The sequence below is a fragment of the Schistocerca nitens genome, chromosome 2 (genome assembly GCF_023898315.1).
Source record: "Schistocerca nitens isolate TAMUIC-IGC-003100 chromosome 2, iqSchNite1.1, whole genome shotgun sequence".
NCBI classification, from domain to species: Eukaryota; Metazoa; Arthropoda; class Insecta; order Orthoptera; family Acrididae; genus Schistocerca; species Schistocerca nitens.
This window is the reverse complement of record NC_064615.1, coordinates 524,139,862-524,158,970: the sequence shown is the minus strand read 5'-3', so window position 1 is coordinate 524,158,970 and position 19,109 is coordinate 524,139,862. Positions and strand designations below refer to the sequence as shown.

At 45.0% G+C, this 19,109-nt stretch overlaps 1 protein-coding gene across 2 annotated transcripts in view; it reads left to right on the top strand.

Annotated features, from left to right (window-relative positions):
• Positions 1–19,109, top strand: part of LOC126236509 (NPC intracellular cholesterol transporter 1 homolog 1b-like) — a 169,575-nt gene that overhangs the window by 48,949 nt on the left and 101,517 nt on the right. For both annotated transcript variants that reach the window (XM_049945870.1, XM_049945871.1), the window contains exons 6-7: positions 10,147–10,273; positions 10,371–10,566. In XM_049945870.1, coding sequence (XP_049801827.1) covers positions 10,147–10,273; positions 10,371–10,566 — 323 coding nt within the window. The remainder of the gene's footprint in view (positions 1–10,146; positions 10,274–10,370; positions 10,567–19,109) is intronic.

The following is a 19,109-nucleotide window of genomic DNA, read 5'->3' as shown; positions in this document are numbered from 1 at the left end:
GTATGTACTGTACTTCCTCGATTCACCGCCAGTTGGCCCAATTGAAGGAAGGTAATGTTGACTTCGGTGCTTGTGTTGACATGCGACTCATTGCTCTACAGTACTAGCATCAAGCACATCAGTACATAGCATCACCAGGTTAGTGTTCATCACGAACGTGGTTTTGCAGTCAGTGCATTGTTTACAAATGCGAAGTTGGCAGATTCCGATTTGATGTATGGATTAGCAGGGGGCATAGCCGTGGCGCGGTACGTTTGCATCGAGACAGATTTCCAGAACGAAGGTGTCCCGACAGGAAGACGTTCGAAGCAATTGATCGGCGTCTTAGGGAGCAAGGAACATTCCAGCCTATGACTCGCGACTGGGGAAGACCTATAACGACGAGGACACCTGCAATGGACGAGGCAATTCTTCGTGCAGTTGACGGTAACCCTAATGTCAGCGTCAGAGATGTTGCTGCTGTACAAGGTAACGTTGACCACGTCACTGTATGGAGAGTACTACAGGAGAACCAGTTGTTTCCGTACCATGTACAGCGTGTGCAGGCGCTATCAGCAGCTGATTGGCCTCCACGGGTACACTTCAGCGAATGGTTCATCCAACAATGTATCAATCCTCATTTCAGTGCAAATGTTCTCATTACGGATGAGGCTTCATTCCAACGTGATCGAATTGTAAATTTTCACAATCAACATGTGTGGGCTGACTAGAATCCGCACGCAATTGTGCAATCACGTCATCAACACAGATTTTCTGTGAACTTTTGGGCAGGCATTGTTGGTGATGTCTTGATTGGGCTCCATGTTCTTCCACCTACGCTCAATGGAGCACGTTATCATCATTTCATACGGGATACTCTACCTGTGCTGCTAGAACATGTGCCTTTACAAGTACGACACAACATGTGGTTCATGCACGATGGAGCTCCTGCACATTTCAGTCTCAACAACAGATTCGGTGACCGATGGATTGGTAAAGGCGGACCAATTCCATGACCTCCGCGCTCTCCTGACCTCAACCCCCTTGACTTTCATTTTTGGGGGCATTTGAAAGCTCTTGTCTACACAACCCCGGTACCAAATGTACAGACTCTTCGTGCTCGTATTGTGGACGGCTGCATCAGCGCATCAGGGATTCCATGCGACGGAGGGTGGATGCATGTATCCTCGCTAACGGAGGACATTTTGAACATTTCCTGTAACAAAGTGTTTGAAGTGACGCTGGTACGTTCTGTTGCTGTGTGTTTCCATTCCATGATTAATGTGATTTGAAGAGAAGTAATAAAATGAGCACCAACATGGAAAGTATGCGTTTCCGGACACATGTCCACATTACATATTTTCTTTCTTTGTGTGTGAGGAATGTTTCCTGAAAGTCTGGCCGTACCTTTTTGTAACACCCTGTATACATTCCGCCTATATGTGAATTCGGTATGTTTCCTCTGCACTCATAAAACTGCAACACTTCGTTATTCACCTTCAGGATTAGATGCCATGTGCGTCAGTTACTGGTCTACAGTTGTGTAACCGACTTAATGGTTCGTTGGTCACTATCCGCAATTCACCATTTTTATCCAGTTTTTGAAAATTCGTAGCGCGCACGTTCGCGAATTACTTCTACCAACTCAGACCTCGACTGTAACATTAATAAAACGTAGTCATGCTGGATACTGTAATTAACTTACAATAGCAAAATATGAAATTAATTCATAGCAAACAGGTTACCTGACGCGTGCGTAATAAGAGTTTGATTCTATACGTCTCGCGCCCTCTGTGAGGCAGACCGCGAAGCCCTCGCGGTCCGCAGTCTTTTAGTCACACGACGAGGCCCATACAACGGGCTTAAAGTGAATCTGCTACAGCTTGTTTAATAGAAGTGACAAAACCTTATGGTTTTATAAAGTTGACTTAGGACATGGCCTGTTTTAGGCAAACATTTAAATAATATTTTATGTAAGTACTACACGTTGCATCCTGTAGGATGACCATATCTAATATAATTTACTAGCGCATTATAATATTAATTTGTTGCAGGTTCTGAAGAAGACGTTATTGCTAACGTTGAAACCTAGGTAAACGATAAAGTTAACCTGCAACTGTAGGCTGTATATTCTTATATAAACAATATCAGTTGCTGTCGCTGCATAAAAATGTTAAAAATTATTAATAAAGTTCATACCACGACACAATTTCACACCCTGGAGTGTCAAGACATCTGACACTCACTGTGGCCCGCCACCTTCTCTCTTGATACGTTGTCAGCTCTTCCGTTCGCTACACAGCAAGACCCTTCGTCTGTTGGCCGTTCCTTTCACCGGCCCTGGCTCGTTCTACACTTTTCTTTCAATATACCGGGTTAACATCAATAAAATCGACAAATTGTAGTGACAGATTCCTGACTGGAAATGGAGGAAACAAGTTCCTTTGAAAATATGTCCGGAAATTCATCGTTGCCACGGTAGATAGCGCTGGCGAATGAAAGTTCCTCTGATTACGTGCCGCGCGTTCCTTGTACGAGGGTCACTCCAAAAGAAATGCACACTATTTTTTTTAAATCCATCTTTTATTCTACATGTTTGAAAGTTTTACAGTGTGTAGATACATCCTGTAGGAAAAATATTTTCATTTCTCCATATAATTTCCATCTCTCTCAACTGCCTTACGCCATCTTGCAACCAGCGCCTGTATACCTGTATGGTAAAATTCTGGACCAACCTGTTGGAGCCACTGTTTGGCAGCGTGCACAAGGGAGTCATCATCTTCATACCTTGTTCCACGAAGAGAGTCTTTCAGTTTCCCAATGGAGCCAGGTCAGGACTGTAAGGCGGGTGTTTCAGTGTGTTGTCCATCCGAGTTTTGTGATCGCTTCCATGGTTTTTTGACTGACATGTGGCCGTACATTATCGTGCAACAGCAAAACATCCTGCTTTTGCCGATGTGGCCGAACACGACTCAGTCGAGCTTGAAGTTTCTTCAGTGTCGTCACATATGCATCAGAATTTGTGCCCGTTCCACATGGCATGATGTCCACAAGCAAGAGTCCTTCAGAATCGACGAACACCGTAGCCATAACTTTTCCAGCAGAAGGTGTGGTTTTGAATTTATTTATTTTTTCCTTGGGTGAATTTGCATGATGCCACTCCATTGATTGCCTCTTCGTCTCTGGTGAAAAATGGAGCCATGTTTCATCACCTGTCACAATTCTTCCAAGAAATTCATCTCCACCATTCTCGTACTGTTCCAAAAGTTCGCTGCATACCGTTTTTCTTGTTTCTTTGTGAGCCACTGTCAACATCCTGGGAACCCACCTGGCACACAGTATTCTGCAAACACTTCATTCCCCTATACCAACGTAGCGTGACAATTCGTTCACTGTGATGCGCTGTCAGCAGTCACCAATTCGTTAACTCTCTGCACATTGTCTGGAGCAGGCTGTTCCAGCTCGTCGGCTCCGTTGTGAGCCGCGGAGCGCTCCCTGCTCCAGGGAGCCGCGTCGCTCGCTGTGACCGTTCAAGTGGGCCGGCACGCCGGCACGTGGCACGGCTGGCTGAGACAGGCGGCAGGGCAAGCGTTTTGATGTGCCAGATGCGTCTTACAAGATCGACAACCTCGTACTCTTAGCTGCTAAGACGTGGTGACATGCTACACCAGGAAATACGATGTTCAGGAAATAAATAAGAAACAACTGTTTTACAAGAAACTGCATACTAAATTTATTGGGCCTCTATAGCTTGACATTTCTTTTCATTACAAGATCGAAAATATCAGGCGTCAAAGTGTTCGCAGCGTTAATGCGGAGGATGGCCTTCATTGTTGCATCCTGAAGAAACGATCCTTCCTTACTTTTTACTCTTTTCATTGCTGAGGAAATGGAAATGTCGTGTGACGAGGGCCTCCCGTCGGGTAGACCGTACGCCTGGTGCAAGTCTTTCGATTTGACGCCACTTCGGCAACTTGCGCGTCGATGAGGATGAAATGATGATGATTGGGACAACACAACACCCAGTCCCTGAGCGGAGAAAATCTCAGACCCAGCCGGGAATCGAACCCGGGCCCTTTGGATTCACATTCCGTCACGCTGACCACTCAGCTACCGGGGCCGGACTTCATTGGTGAGAAAAGCTGCTCACAACAATACGTAGATCCAAACATGCCCATGATCTGAGCAGCATTGTTGTGAAGCTTGGTAAATGTTTTTTGCTGTAATGAACGATACCATCATGACAAATCCAACGTGTTGTAGCACCTGTCTGTCAACAAAGTCGAATTTTGCTAATCAGTAATCTCCAATTGAAGTGAAGATGACAAGTCATCGGGTGAAACTGAAAAAGCAATGCTGAACACCTTAAGTTCCATTTCCACACTAGTGAGGTCTCGGAATCGTGTTTCAAACGACGTGATGAGCTGCTTTAACTTTGCTTGGTAATCGCCGAAAGTAGTACCTTCAGGTAGTTATAAAGAAGCAAGACGATTGAAGAACGTTAAATGTCCATTACTCATCTGCCTCTTAAAATAACGTAACTTTTCCATGAACGCTTTGATCTGGTCGTGAATGTCAACGATTAGCTGCCCTTTGCCCTGCAATGACAGATTTAAATTATTCAGATGCATAGTTATGTCAGCTAGGAACGCCAGCTCTGATATCCATTTTATATCTTTCAGATAACGCATTGCTTCCCCTTTCATTTCGAGGAAAAGGGTTATTTCCTCACAAATGGCAAAGAAAACATCAAGAACTTTTCCCCGACTCAGCCAACAAACTGTACTGTGGTAAGGTATATCCCCATACTCCGCTTCCATATCTTTCAGGAATCCTTTGAATTGGCGATGATTCACACCGTGACGCCGCACAAAATTCACACACTTCACGACATCTTTCGTTACGCTACCTAGCTCTACTGTTTCAGCGCACAGTGCCTCTTGGTGAATAAAACAATGAAGAGTCAAAATGTCTTTCCCGAATTCGTCCCTGAGTTTATTTTTCAAACGAGAAGCATAACCTTGGTGACACCCGATCATTTGTGGTGCTACAGGATGGAGCTTATCCCATGGCAAATTCAAATTGTCCACTGATTCACAAACAACGTCAAAAATGTCACGTATTGGTGCGGTGTAATCGAGTGGTACCACATCCAAGAGTTCTTCAGTTACTTGCAGCTCCATGTCGACACCACACACGAACACTGCAAGCTGAGTACAGTCCGATATGTCGGTGCTTTAGTCAAGCGCTAGCGAAAATGAAACAAATTCCTCCGCCTTTTTCCTGAGCTGTGTGTCTAAATCCGCTGCCATGTCCAGGATTCGACGAGATATTGTTTGCTTCGACAGGCAAACCCCTTCAATTGGAAATAAACATTCTGCAACTGCTCCCATGCACGATTTTACGAGTGGTCCCACCGAAAACGGCTTGCCACTCGTCGCAATGATGTGAACGACCCTGTAACTTGCTCGAATTGCAGATTCAGTAGTGTTTTCTCCGCTCTCATTCACCAGAAAATTATAAACGCATTACAGAACACGAACTATGTTGCATGTTTTGATACCCTCCGTATTACGAAACCGTTTTTAAACTTAGGTCCCCTGGTATGTAGTTTCTAAGCCTGGCTACCAGTTCTCTGCGTGCAACGCCTTCTACCTGATCGTAGAGCGCTGCGTGAAGACGTGTATAATGTCGTTGTATATTGCACCTCTTCGCAGAATTAAATACTTTATCACATACAAGACACTGCGGACGACCATCCCTCTCAATGAACAGAAAGGTATCCTTTAATAGAGATACAGGGCTCCCTCGGCTAATCATCGCTGTCATTGAACACGGATTATTGCGTCAATTGCGGAGGCATGCGGCCAGGGGGCAGTGAGTTCGCTTTCCCCCTCCACACGGGCTCCGACCTGTCGCAGTGAGCGCTCCGGAGCGCTCCGGCTCCCTGGAGCTCGGTTGGAACAGCCTGGAGTGTGTGCAGTACGAGGCCTGCCACTGCGAGGACAATCCTCAATATTGCCGTGCCCACTTTCATCACATAACCTGCTTGCCCACCGACTAACTGTACTGCGATCGACAGCAGCATCTCCACACACCTTTTTCAACCTCTTGTGGATGTTTCCCACTGTCTCGTTTTCACAGCACAGGAATTCTATGACAGCACGTTGCTTCTGACGAACGTCAAGTTTAGCAGCCATCTTGAAGACATGCTGTGACGGCGCCACTCACGGGAACAGGTTGAACTAAGTTTGAAAACAAGCGGGAAGGATGTATCTACACACTGTAAAACTTTCAAACATGCAGAATGAAAACTGACTTTTTACAAAAATAGTGTGCATTTCTTTTGGAGTGACCATCTTATGTTGCAAGCTGTACTGTAGCGTACTGTAAGCAGCAGAACGATCCGATATTCATGTCGGGAACAAGCCGAGATGGTGTTCGCGTATGGCCAAGCAGACGGAAACGGTCGAGAGGCAGCATGGTTGCACCGAAACAATTACCCTGACAGACACCAGCCACATCACACAACATTTAAAGGTCTTTTTGGTCGTTTGTGTGATGAGGGGTCCTTTCAGACAGACAAACGTGCACGGAGGCGGCGGACTGTGCGTACGCTGGATTTGGAGAACCGGGTTCTACATGATATGCTGCCTCATGGCCGTTTCCATGTGCTTGGCCGTATACAGACATAATCTCGGCCTGTTCCCGATATGAATACCGTACCATTCTGCTGCTTACTGTATGCTGCTTCAATCACACAGCCTGCAACACGCAAGGAACACAAGACGCATGGTCAGAGGAACTACCATTCGTCAACGTCATCTACCACAGCAACGATGCCTTTCTGGACGCATGTGCATACAACCTTGCTTTTCCTCCATTTCCAGTGAGGAATCCGTCAGCGTAGTTTGTCGGTTTTATTAATGTGCACCTTGTATATCGTTCTGTATTCTTCTAATCTTCTTCACACACATGTAATTTGTGTAATTTGAGAGGCTCCTTTTAATTTGCTTTTTAGATCGCCTCTTCTAAGCCATTTTTATATTTTCTGTAAACTTTACTCCAAATTTAAAATTTGGCTCCTCGCTGCCTCCGCCAGCCAGTGGGTTCGAAACATTCTCCAACCTGGGCATTCCACCAACGCCACAAAAAAAAAAAAAAAAAAGCCTATGTGCCACCGTCTTGTACAGTCATATGCCATCAAAACAAAATTGAAAAAAATTTTCATCAACCCTAAAATGGAGCATAATCCTTACAAATCCATTGAAGGCTTTTGTGAGCACAATCCGCACTGACGAAGAGAAGGTAAAAATACTACTCAGAGTGAATGATCATTGCGCATTTGCCTTGTATTTCCAATTATTTACTATCAATTCCAGCAAGTGGACGTGTCACACTACTTCTGATACCTGCCTGTGTGCTAGGACAAGGGAGTCCAAGCCAGATTTGCGTATTACGGTTTTAATAACTACATGTTTACATGATGCTACACTATGATACATATTTGAACGGGCCTTAAGAGGAGAAAGTCATGCTGTTCAATATCCCCTTAGTAGGTGAAAAACATTTGACTGATACATTTTTTTATTCTGTTTCTGGACAAAAATATATTTGAGGTGGTATACCAGGTAGTTCCATGTGAAAAATTGCAGCTGATAGTGAAATCTCTGCAGCTGATGAAGAGACTATATGTGGTTTAGTGAGAATATTCTTATATAATATGTATACATAGAGTATAATACTGGGGCCAAAAACGATTTCTGTGAAGATTTCAAGGGTTTAATATTAGCACAGAAAGGAATCTGATACATAGGTACACATGTTCTCTGCAACCTGTCAGAGCATATTACATGTTTTGTGGTGAATTTAGTGCAGTTTAAGACTGAATTAACCCATTAAGTCCCAAATTAATATTTTTTAAAAATTGAATTTTTTATTCCTTAATTATAATGTAGATTTCAGGTATGTAACTGTAGCAGCACGTCTGAAATCCGGTAAATCCTGTCCATTTTTCCCATGTACTAGTCTGTAGAAGAGTCAGGCATTTACGAGGGCCATTTCCAGCAATAAGTACAAAAATAGCCAAAGAATATTTATACATGCGGATATAATGGCCGTCCTCAAAATAGGACACTGGGATCTAACAGTATTGTATAGCATACTAAACTGTATTCTAGTCTCAACTATTTATTTCTTGTGAAATGGTACAATCCACTTCATACACAGTGTTACACGGCATTTAAGACAATATGTTTTTGTTTTCCCGTTGCATTTAGCTCTTACACATCTTCTTTTGTCAATCATATGACCAATTCCATCAAACCTGATGTCTGGTATCACTCTCAACTGGCTGGATGGGTATTCCGTTGGACGTCTAATATTCGGTCTTCCAGTGTCCAATTTCAGGTATGTAACTGTAGCAGCACGTCTGAAATCCAGTAAATCCTGTCCATTTTTCCCATGTACTAGTCTGTAGAAGAGTCAGGCATTTACGAGGGCCATTTCCAGCAAACGTGTAATAGGACTCAGCACCATTTTTCCCTCTAATTACCTTGCATATTTTCCAACTAACCAGTCATGGTGGTCAACACCTCCCATGTACACGTAATACGACTTCAAAACGGCAGGTTGTTGCACTTGTGTCTTCTTACTTGCTTGTCTACTGTACCGCGTAGCTGCTCCCAAAGGTTCAACTTGGTCAAAATCTGTATCAATTGTAACGCATCTGTTGTCGTGCCATCGAACAAATAAGACTTCACCATTCCTGTCGAACTGGTAGTCACAGTTTCCTCGAACTGTCTTTTTCAGTTCGTTGCTGCTCAGTAGTGGACAGTCACCGACTCGATTCTCTCTGACAGTCCCAGTTGCTCGAAAACCCAAATTTCTCAGGTGAATCAGAAGTTCTCTACTAGTGAGGAAATTGTCAAAGTACACACAATGATTCTCGGGTTTTTCAATGCAGTCCAACATGTTTAGGGTTACTCTTGATCCCAACAGTAGGTCATCCCTTGCAGTATCTTCTAGATCCTTTCCACAGTATAAATCAAATTTGAAACAGTAGCCACTTGCTCAACAAAGAGACCACAACTTATAGCCAAATCTAATAGGCTTGCCTCAGATAAACTGTCCATCTGGAACTGTATTATTTACTAATGGGTAAGATATTCGTAAATATACTTACATAATACACTGTAAATTTCAAAGTAACTTCATATCCTGTAATTTATATATAAAAGAGGGGTCGTTACTTACCTCAGCAACAAAATCTGGTAAAATTACCACGTTCTAAAAAGAAAATACATCAGCAGTAGCAGAGTTTCATATTGGAACGTTCAGCAATACAAATAACTGAAATGATAACACCAAGTCCCAGTGTCCTATTTCGAGTACACCAAATTTTATAACAATGGAAAACAATGAATATAACTCCAATTGAGCTAACAATGCAAGTAGTTTAAAAGACACATTGTTGACTATAAATAATCGCAAAAAGATCTTTGCCACATATTTCAAATATTACTAAATTGTCGATAAAGTAAATACCTGTAATAACAAAAAGTGTGCCTTAGTATTCAATAATCAATTAATGGTAGGATTTATTGCTTTTAATTTCCTCTAAGCATACATTTGTTATAAAAAGCATCAACAAATGACGTAGAACAGTAATATATGCAAGTTATTAATTTATTGTGTATTTATAAATAAATATGTGCTCTGTCCTCAAAATAGGACACTGGTACTTAATGGGTTAAGGAATTTCCTGTTGGAAAGCTCCTTCTTTTAAGCTGACGAGTCCCTTCAAAGAAGCTCTTTAAATTAATTTTCTAGGTTATAATATAACGAATGTTAGCACTTCGATACTACACTATTTCATACTTTTAGATTATTTCATTGCATTGTACTTAAATAGACAGTACGTCGTTGAAATCTTCAATATAGCAGAGGCTGGTAGTCGCCAGATCCAGAAATTCGACTAACGTAACATAACATAAAATGAAATCTCCAGACGGTTAGAGAATATTATCGTCTCACAGTTTCAGAGTTTTTTACCACTATTGTTCTGAAACCAAAATCAAATAGACTGTCAATGGATGTATAAAGGTTTTATGTCTTTCCTTCTCATTGTGGATACTAGATATTTACCAAGAAATAATTATTTTCCAGATGGTTCGCATACATGGGAGATGAAGACACTCCATTAGTACCTTTCCCGATCGTTTATAACGAGATTGCACCAGATGGAATGGAACTATATAATCCAGACGTCCTTCCGTGCAATCAGTCGTATGAGGTATTTATTGCTCTTTAAACTTACAAAACAACTGAAGCAAATACGCTTATTCCGTGTTGTATTTCTTGTAACACTTCATATCCCTATGTTTATTTAGAACGACTACGCCTGCAGCTGCGCCGACTGCGAGGAGAGCTGTCCCGCAGACATAACTGTTGTAGACACAGGAGAGACGAATGAGGAATTCAAAATTGGAGAAGCCGACGGCGTCCTCGTTATAATGGCAATAATATATGGAATTTTCGCAATTGGTTTTCTCATCTCTGTGATTTTTGTTCCTCAAAGTGACACAGGTAAGATCCAGATCGGCATACGTCAAATATCTGTAACGTAATGTGAACCTCATAAATTTACCGTTTGACGAAAGGTCTGTATACAACTCATTAACGTTCTTTCCACGCACCTGTATGACTACACTTTGCTTCTACTGCAGTTTTCTTCTGTGTATCAAAGACATTTCATCTATAACATTACCAGGTGCCAAGTTTGTTTTCAGTTGATACAAACTTTACAATTAACAGAAAATGGAGTATAATCTTAAAAAGATTACAGCGCCATCTATCACAAAGCGAAAAAAGTGGTCACACTAAAACATTCATACACTACTAGCCATTAAAATTGCTACACCATGAAGATGACGTGCTACAGACGTGAAATTTAACCGACAGGAAGAAGATGCTGTGATATGCAAATGATTAACGTTTAAGAGCATTCACACAAGGTTGGCGCCGATGCCGACACCTACAACGTGCTGACATGAGGAAAGTTTCCAACCAATTTCTCACACACAAACAGCAATTGACCGGCGTTGCCAGGTGAAACGTTGTTGTGATGCCTCGTGTAAGGAGGAGAAATGCGTACCATCACGTTTCCAACTTTGATAAAGGTCGGATTGTAGCCTGTCGCAATTGCGGTTTATCGTATCGCGACATTGCTGCTCGCGTTGATCGGGATCCAATGACTGTTAGCAGAATATGGAATCGGTGGGTTCAGGAGGGTAATACGGAACGCCGTGCTGGATCCCAACGGCCTCGTATCACTAGCAGTCGAGATGACAGGCACCTTATCCGCATGGCTGTAACAGATCGTGCAGCCACGTCTCGATCCCTGAGTCAACAGACGGGGACGTTTGCAAGACAACAACCATCTGCACCAACAGTTCGACTACGTTTGCAGCAGCATGGACTATCAGCTCGGAGACCGTGTCTGTGGTTACCCTTGACGCTGCATCACAGACAGGAGCGCCTGCGATGGTGTACTCAACGACGAACCTGGGTGCAAGAATGGCAAAACGTCATTTTTTCGGATGAATCCAGGTTCTGTTTACAGCATCCGTGTTTCGCGACATCGCGGTGAACGCACATTGGAAGTGTGTATTCGTCATCGCCATACTGGCGTATCACCCGGCGTGAAGGTATGGGGTGCCATTGGTTACACGTCTCGGTCACCTCTTGTTCGCATTGACGGCACTTTGAACAGTGAACGTTACATTTCAGATGTGTTACGACCCGTGTCTCTACCCTTCATTCGATCCCTGCGAAACCCTACATTTCAGCAGGATAATGCACGACCGCATGTTGCAGGTCCTGAACGGGCTTTTCTGGATACAGAAAATGTTCGACTGCTGCCCTGGCCTGGACATTCTCCAGATCTCTCACCAATTGAAAACGTCTGGTCAATGGTGGCCGAGCAACTGGCTCGTCGTCACAATACGCCAATCACTACTGTGGATGAACTGTGGTATCGTGTTGAAGCTGCATGGGCAGCTGTACCTGTACACGCCATCCAAGCTCTCTTTGACTCAATGCCCTGGCGTATGAAGGCCGTTATTACGGCCAGAGGTGGTTGTTCTGGGTACTGATTTCTCGGGATATATGCACACAAATTGCGTGAAAATGTAATCACATGTCAGTTCTAGTATAATATATTTGTCCAATGAATACTCATTTATCATCTGCATTTCTTCTTGGTGTAGCAATTTTAATGGCCAGTAGTGTATTTCTTTACGTACTACACGAATATGTAATAAAAATTGGGGGTTCCTATTTTTAAAAAACGCAGTTGATATTCGTTTGACCTATGGCAGCGCCATCTAGCGGGCCAACCATAGCGCCATCTGGTTTCCCCCTACAAGCTAGACGAGTTTCGTTCTTTGTAGTTTTTTCGTTTGATTCTTATTTCGTGAGATATTTGGCCCGCTCACTATCAATGGACCACCCTGTATAGATATTGGCGGCGTGAGTTTAAATCCGCAGCACGTGCTCTAAAAAAAAAATAATAATACTGTTGTGTCTAGACCATACAGCCCAGACACAATGCTGTAGCCGCTAGGGCACGCAAGGCTAACGCAGACGGGCGTGAAGTCTGGAACATGAGACTTATAAATGCACTAAAGAAAAATACGTAGCTTTTTTAATACTTAACTTTATTCTCTTGTTGGAATACATCTCTCCTGCATACTCGTAAGCTATTGGCACTGATACAAATGGCGCCTTGCTAGGTGGTCGCCATTTAACTTAGCAGAGGGCTATTCTACTGTCTATCTCTCGGCAAATGAGAGCAAGGCTTAGCACGTCCAATCGCTAGCTATGTTGTCCGTACAACTGGGGGCGAGGTCTCCTCAGTCTCTCGAGACCTGCCTTGTGGTGGCGCTAGGTTTGCGATCCCACAGTGGCGACACGCGGGTCCGACATGTACTACAGGACCAGGGTGCACGTCAACATGCGGTGTATGCGCACGTAATGAGACAGGAGGGGCCGAAGGGTCGACCTCCATTGCGTCGGGGAATCCGACGCGCGATGACGACATCTGGTCCGGAGCGGGCAAGAGGTCCATGGCGGAGGACGGCTGGTCACGGGAAGCGAGCGGCGGCGCGTGACCCTGGGAGGCGCCGGGCGGTTGCAGCGAAGCGTCCACTGCGGGCGGCGCCGGCGGCGGCTGCGGCGGCGGCGCGACGCCATGAGGCAAAAGGGAAGGCAGCGTCGGTAACACCTGGGGATGAGACGAGCCAGTAGATGGGTCCCCAAGGCGCTGACCGGACGGCTCCGTCGCTGAAAGCAGACGGGGAGCGGCAGAACCCAGGCGACGACCAGCTGATTGAGATGCCGACGCACCTCACCAGAGGCCCCCAAAACCAAATACATCGCGTGGCCGAGGCAGCGAAGAATGCGCCCTGCGAGCCAACGCCGTGAACCGCGATAGGTGCGATAATAGACAACGTCGCCAGGAGCAAAAGCAGGAGTCTGCCGCTGCACAGGAACCTGATGCGGCGGATGCAGCAAAGACATCAAGGTGCGATGAGAACGACCATGGAGCAATTCAGCCGGTGAGCGACCATCGCGGGGCTGAGAGCGATACGAAGACAAAAAGAGCAACAAAGCGTCCTCCAGAGAATGCGACTCTTTCAATTTCAACATCTGTGACTTGAAAGTCAGGACCAATCGTTCAGCGGCACCGTTTGACTGAGGCGAAAACGGCGCGGATGTCAGATGTTGAATACCATTGGCCTCGCAGAAGGACTGAAATTCTGCGGACATGAATTGTGGGCCATTGTCGGAAACAATAGTCTGCGGAAGACCTTCAATGCAAAAGATAGCAGACAAGGCTTGGATTGTGGCAGAAGACGTCGTGGAAGACATCCGGACAACAAAAGGAAAATTACTGAAAGCATCGACCACAACCAACCATCGAGCATTCCAGAATGGACCAGCAAAATCGATGTGCAAGCGTTGCCAAGGGGAAGTGGCTTTCGGCCATGCAAAGAACTGCCGCGGCGGTGCGGATTGCTGTTCGGCACACGCCACGCAAGAGGAGCACATATTCGTAATCGCAGCATCGATTCCGAACCAAGTACAGTGCTGACGAGCAAGTTGTTTCGTACGCAGTATACCCCAATGTCCTTGGTGAAGAAGCTTTAAGACAGAGGACTGTAACGAACGTGGGACCACGACTCTGGATTGATCATTATCGGAACGCAACAACAAAACACCACGCCGTACAAAAAGTCTCTCCTTGTGAGCAAAAAAACGGCGAACCAAAGGATCCTCGATCCGTGACTTTGACAAGGGCCATTGCGTAGCAAGGGTCAGCAGCTGTGGCTGTAGCTACACGACGAAAATCAATCGGAAACGATTCGACCACGTCATCGGTTTCCGAATCAATGAACATGCAAGCAAGTTCGGAAGAATCGAATGCTTTATCCTCAGCAACAGGCAAACGGGACAACGCATCAGCGTTTCCGTGCTTAGCAGTGGACCGATACAAGATATCGTAGCGGTACTGCGAGAGAAAAAGAGACCAGCGAATGAATTTCTGCGCTGTACGTGGAGGTACAGGCTTGTTCGGATGGAAAAGCGATGTCAAAGGTTTGTGGTCCGTGATGATTGTAAAGTGACGACCATACAAGAAATCATGAAACTTTGTAACACCAAACACGAGAGCTAAAGCTTCTTTCTCTATCTGGGAATAATTTCTTTGCGCAGATGAGAGCAATTTGGACGCAAAGGCAATAGGGCGATCATGCGAACCATCTTTGTGCGCAAGCACAGCACCGATCCCGAAATCCGAGGCATCTACCATCAACAAAAGAGGTTTTCGGGAATCGAATGGCGTAAGGCACGTATTTGAAAGTAACGCCGATTTCAACTGGCGAAAGGCGCGGTCGCATTCCGTCGTCCAGACGAACGGAACACCTTTACGGCGTAAGCGATGAAGCGGAGCTGAAATGGAAGAAGCGCGCGGCACAAACTTTGCATAATAATTAATTTTACCCAACACACTCTGTAGCTGTTTCAAGTTCTGCGGTGCAGGTAAATCCTGTATGGCACGGAGGTGCTCTGGACTCGGATGTATACCTTGGGCATTTATGACATGCCCCAGGGAGGGTAAGTCACTAGCAAAAAACACACATTTGTCCTTCCTCAAGCGAAGACCATTCTGACGCAAGACCTGAAATAATGTTCGGAGATTTTGCAAATGTTCGGCTTCTGTCTTTCCTGAGATCACAATATCGTCCAGATAGTTCGCAGCAGTAGGGACCGACGCACACACAGTTTGTAAATATTGCTGAAACAAAGCAGGGGCGGATGCACACCCGAACGGTAGTCTTTTGAAGCGATACAAGCCAAGATGCGTGTTAACCACTAAGACGCGCTGGGATTCTTCGTCCACAGGTATTTGCAAGTACGCATCTGCTAGGTCCAATTTGGAAAAATATTTTCCCGGGCACAGTTTGTCAAAAAGATCTTCCGGGCGGGGCAAAGGAAAAGTGGCAGTCACAAGTTGTGGATTCACTGTTGCCTTGAAGTCCACACAAAGTCTCAGTTTACCGGAAGGTTTTGGCAAAATTACTAAGGGTGAGGCCCAGAGAGAAGCCTGCACACGTTCAATTACACCTTGAGATTCTAAATCGGCTAATGTACTGGCGACCTCATCATGCAATGCGTGGGGAACATTGCGCGCTCTGAAAAATTTCGGTTGCGCGTTTTCTTGCAGTTCCAAATGCGCTTCATAGTTCTTAGCGCAACCAAGGCCCGGTGCAAAAATGTCTGCAAATTCTTCACAAAGACTAGAAACACTGGCGGAAGGCACAGCCTGATTCACTGATAGGACCTGATTTACTATAGACATATTAAACAATTGAAATAAATCTAAACCAAACAAGTTCACTGCAGAAGTAGGACGAAGAACGTAAAATGATACAAGTTTTGTCTGTCCCATGTATGTGGCAAGAAGGCTGCACTGTCCTAACACAGGTATATGCTGTCCAGAGTAACTATGTAACTTAACATTTGCGGCACGCAATGGCGGTTTGCCCAGTTGTTTGTACGTGTCGTGATTGAGCAATGAAACTGCAGCTCCGGTATCGAGCTGGAAGGGTATCACTTTGCCTTCAAAGTCTAAGTCCACAAAAAGTTTATTGTCCTGCTGACGACAAGAGCGACTGTCACGTGCAATTTGAACTGATACAGGTACAGAAGCACTTGCGACTTCACGGGATTTTCGGCGACGTCGACGCACACTGTTTGTGGGACGAACACAGTCACCGTTAGCTAAAGTGTCACTGGACGGGTGGGAATGAACTACATGAATGTCCATGGGCGAAGGTCCACGAGCCTGATTGTCCTGGGTTCGATTCCGGCGCGAAGCAAAGGGCCTGGAATTATTGTGATTGTCTGATCTAAGCTTTTTCTGGCAAACACTTTGAACATGTCCTTTCTTTTGACAGTAAAAGCAAATAGCTTGGCGTGACGGGCAATTTTCACGCGAATGTCTAGCTGCACACCGCGGGCATGATTTCACTACAGTTGCTTGCTTACGCGGCGCACGTGTTTGCAAGGTAGGCTGCCGCCGCTGTGACGGGCGCGAGGGCCGCGTAGCGTCCCGTGCAGCGGGCCCGGCGGGCCGGTTAATGTGACACACTGCTGGCGAAGTTTCAAATGAGTCCTGAGCAGAGTCAAGTGTGTCTTGCCTATCCAATATGTCTATCACTTGTTGAAGGGAGGGATTTACTAGTTTCAAAATCTGTTCCCGTATGCGAACATCAGAAACGTTCTGTGCAATTGCATCACGCACCATAGTATCTGAATAAGGGAGGCCACATTCACATTCAAACGCACACTCCCTAGTAAGTCCTTGCAATGTCGCAACCCACTCCCTATTAGTCTGACCGGCCGTACGTTTTGTACGAAAGAACGTATACCGTTTTGCAACAACATTTACTGTTTCTTTGAAATAGGCATCTAACGCCGACAAAATTTCTTCGTAGGACAGAGTTGCTACGTCGCGCCGGGGAAACAACTTCACTATCACACGGTAGGTGCACACACCGACACAAGAAAGCAAAAACGGCTGCCGCTCATTACCTTGAATTCTGTAGGCGGCTAGATGAAAGCTGAACTGGCGGGACCATTCCGGTCAGGACTCCAAGGAGGAGTCAAAATGACGGAAGGGCGGTGCAATGGTGTGTTGTGGCTGCGGTAGCGATGAAGCGGCGGCTGCCGCATCGTGTTGCAGCACACGTTGACCCTGGACGAGCTGTCCCAGGGCATCCAATAACGCCTGCGACTGCTGATTCTGCAAGCGAAAAAATTCGGACAGTACATCCGGAGATTGTGGCGAAGCCATGACACAAACGAATTAATACAAACTCTTTTTCTCGTCGCCAATAATGTTGTGTCTAGACCATACAGCCCAGACACAATGCTGTAGCCGCTAGGGCACGCAAGGCTAACGCAGACGGGCGTGAAGTCTGGAACATGAGACTTATAAATGCACTAAAGAAAAATACGTAGCTTTTTTAATACTTAACTTTATTCTCTTGTTGGAATACATCTCTCCTGCATACTCGTAAGCTATTGGCACTGATACAAATGGCGCCTTGCTAGGTGGTCGCCATTTAACTTAGCAGAGGGCTATTCTACTGTCTATCTCTCGGCAAATGAGAGCAAGGCTTAGCACGTCCAATCGCTAGCTATGTTGTCCGTACAACTGGGGGCGAGGTCTCCTCAGTCTCTCGAGACCTGCCTTGTGGTGGCGCTAGGTTTGCGATCCCACAGTGGCGACACGCGGGTCCGACATGTACTACAGGACCGCGGCCGATTTAAGTTACCACCTAGCAAGTGTGGTGTCTAGCGGTGACACCACAAATACTATAAAAGAAAACGAAATAAAATAATTGTGCATGTAACGATCGCACGCATCTGCTCCTCTACGCGATGCAAACTGTTGCGTTTCCCTTTTTATTGCTTCAGAAGCTGATAATCGAATACGTACTTTCCTTTAACCTGTGCTCGGCCAGTGAAAATTTATTTTCCTGGCTTATGTTACGTTGCGTGTATATCTGGTGCAACGTCGGGAGACAGCGGTATGGTTGTCAAATGTAGTACTTTCCAAATTCGTTCGGAACGTGACAGATCACATGTATACGAAGTCCGAGATTACCTTTCACGCTGCCCAAAAGTTTATCTTCCAAGAACACTGAAAAGTACTCGCTTCGTGACCAGGTGCATAATTATCCTGATACAGAAAACAAGGAACTACTACGATGTGCGATGCATCTAACAAGTTTTCATAGAAATCAATGTTCATTTTGCTAACCTTTCCCACGTATACACTAGTTGCACAAACGCAGATTTGAATGACTCATCAATCCACAAAACCTACTAATACTACTCGACAGTCCAATGTCGCCCTCGTCTGCGACATTCACATCCACCATGGGCGTTCCTTTTTGCGATCAGTGGCCTTGATACAAAAGCGTGACCACGAAAAGCGAGTTATACCTTCTCGACGGATCGTACTGTAACTCAGCTCTTCACCTGAGCTGCAAAAAGTCCTCTGATTATTTGGCAAAATAATCTTTAAAGTTCAGCGCCACCTTCAGTTAATTTCTTTGGCTCATAAGAGCGGTGATAGGGTACTGTGGTCCCATAACCCTTCCACTACGCACTGAGCACACCAACCGCGGAACTCCAAAATTCTCTGATCGATATTTTTTATTTTATTGTTTTATTTATTTATTTATTTATTTATTTATTGCAACCTACGTCCTCAATTATTTGCTGCATATTATCCAATCTCTGTCTTCCTGTACCATTTTTTGCCCTTGTAGCTCACTCCAGTACCATGCAAGTTATTCCCTGATGTCTTAACAGATGGCCTATTCCTGTCCCTTCTTCTTGCCAGCGTTTTCCAAATATTTCTTACCTTTCCGACTCTGCGCAGAAGCTAATCATTCCTTTCCTTATTAGTCCACCTAATTTTAAGCATTCGTCCGTAGTAGCGCATCTAAAATGCTTCGATTCGCTTCTGTTCCAGTTTTCCCACTGTCCATATT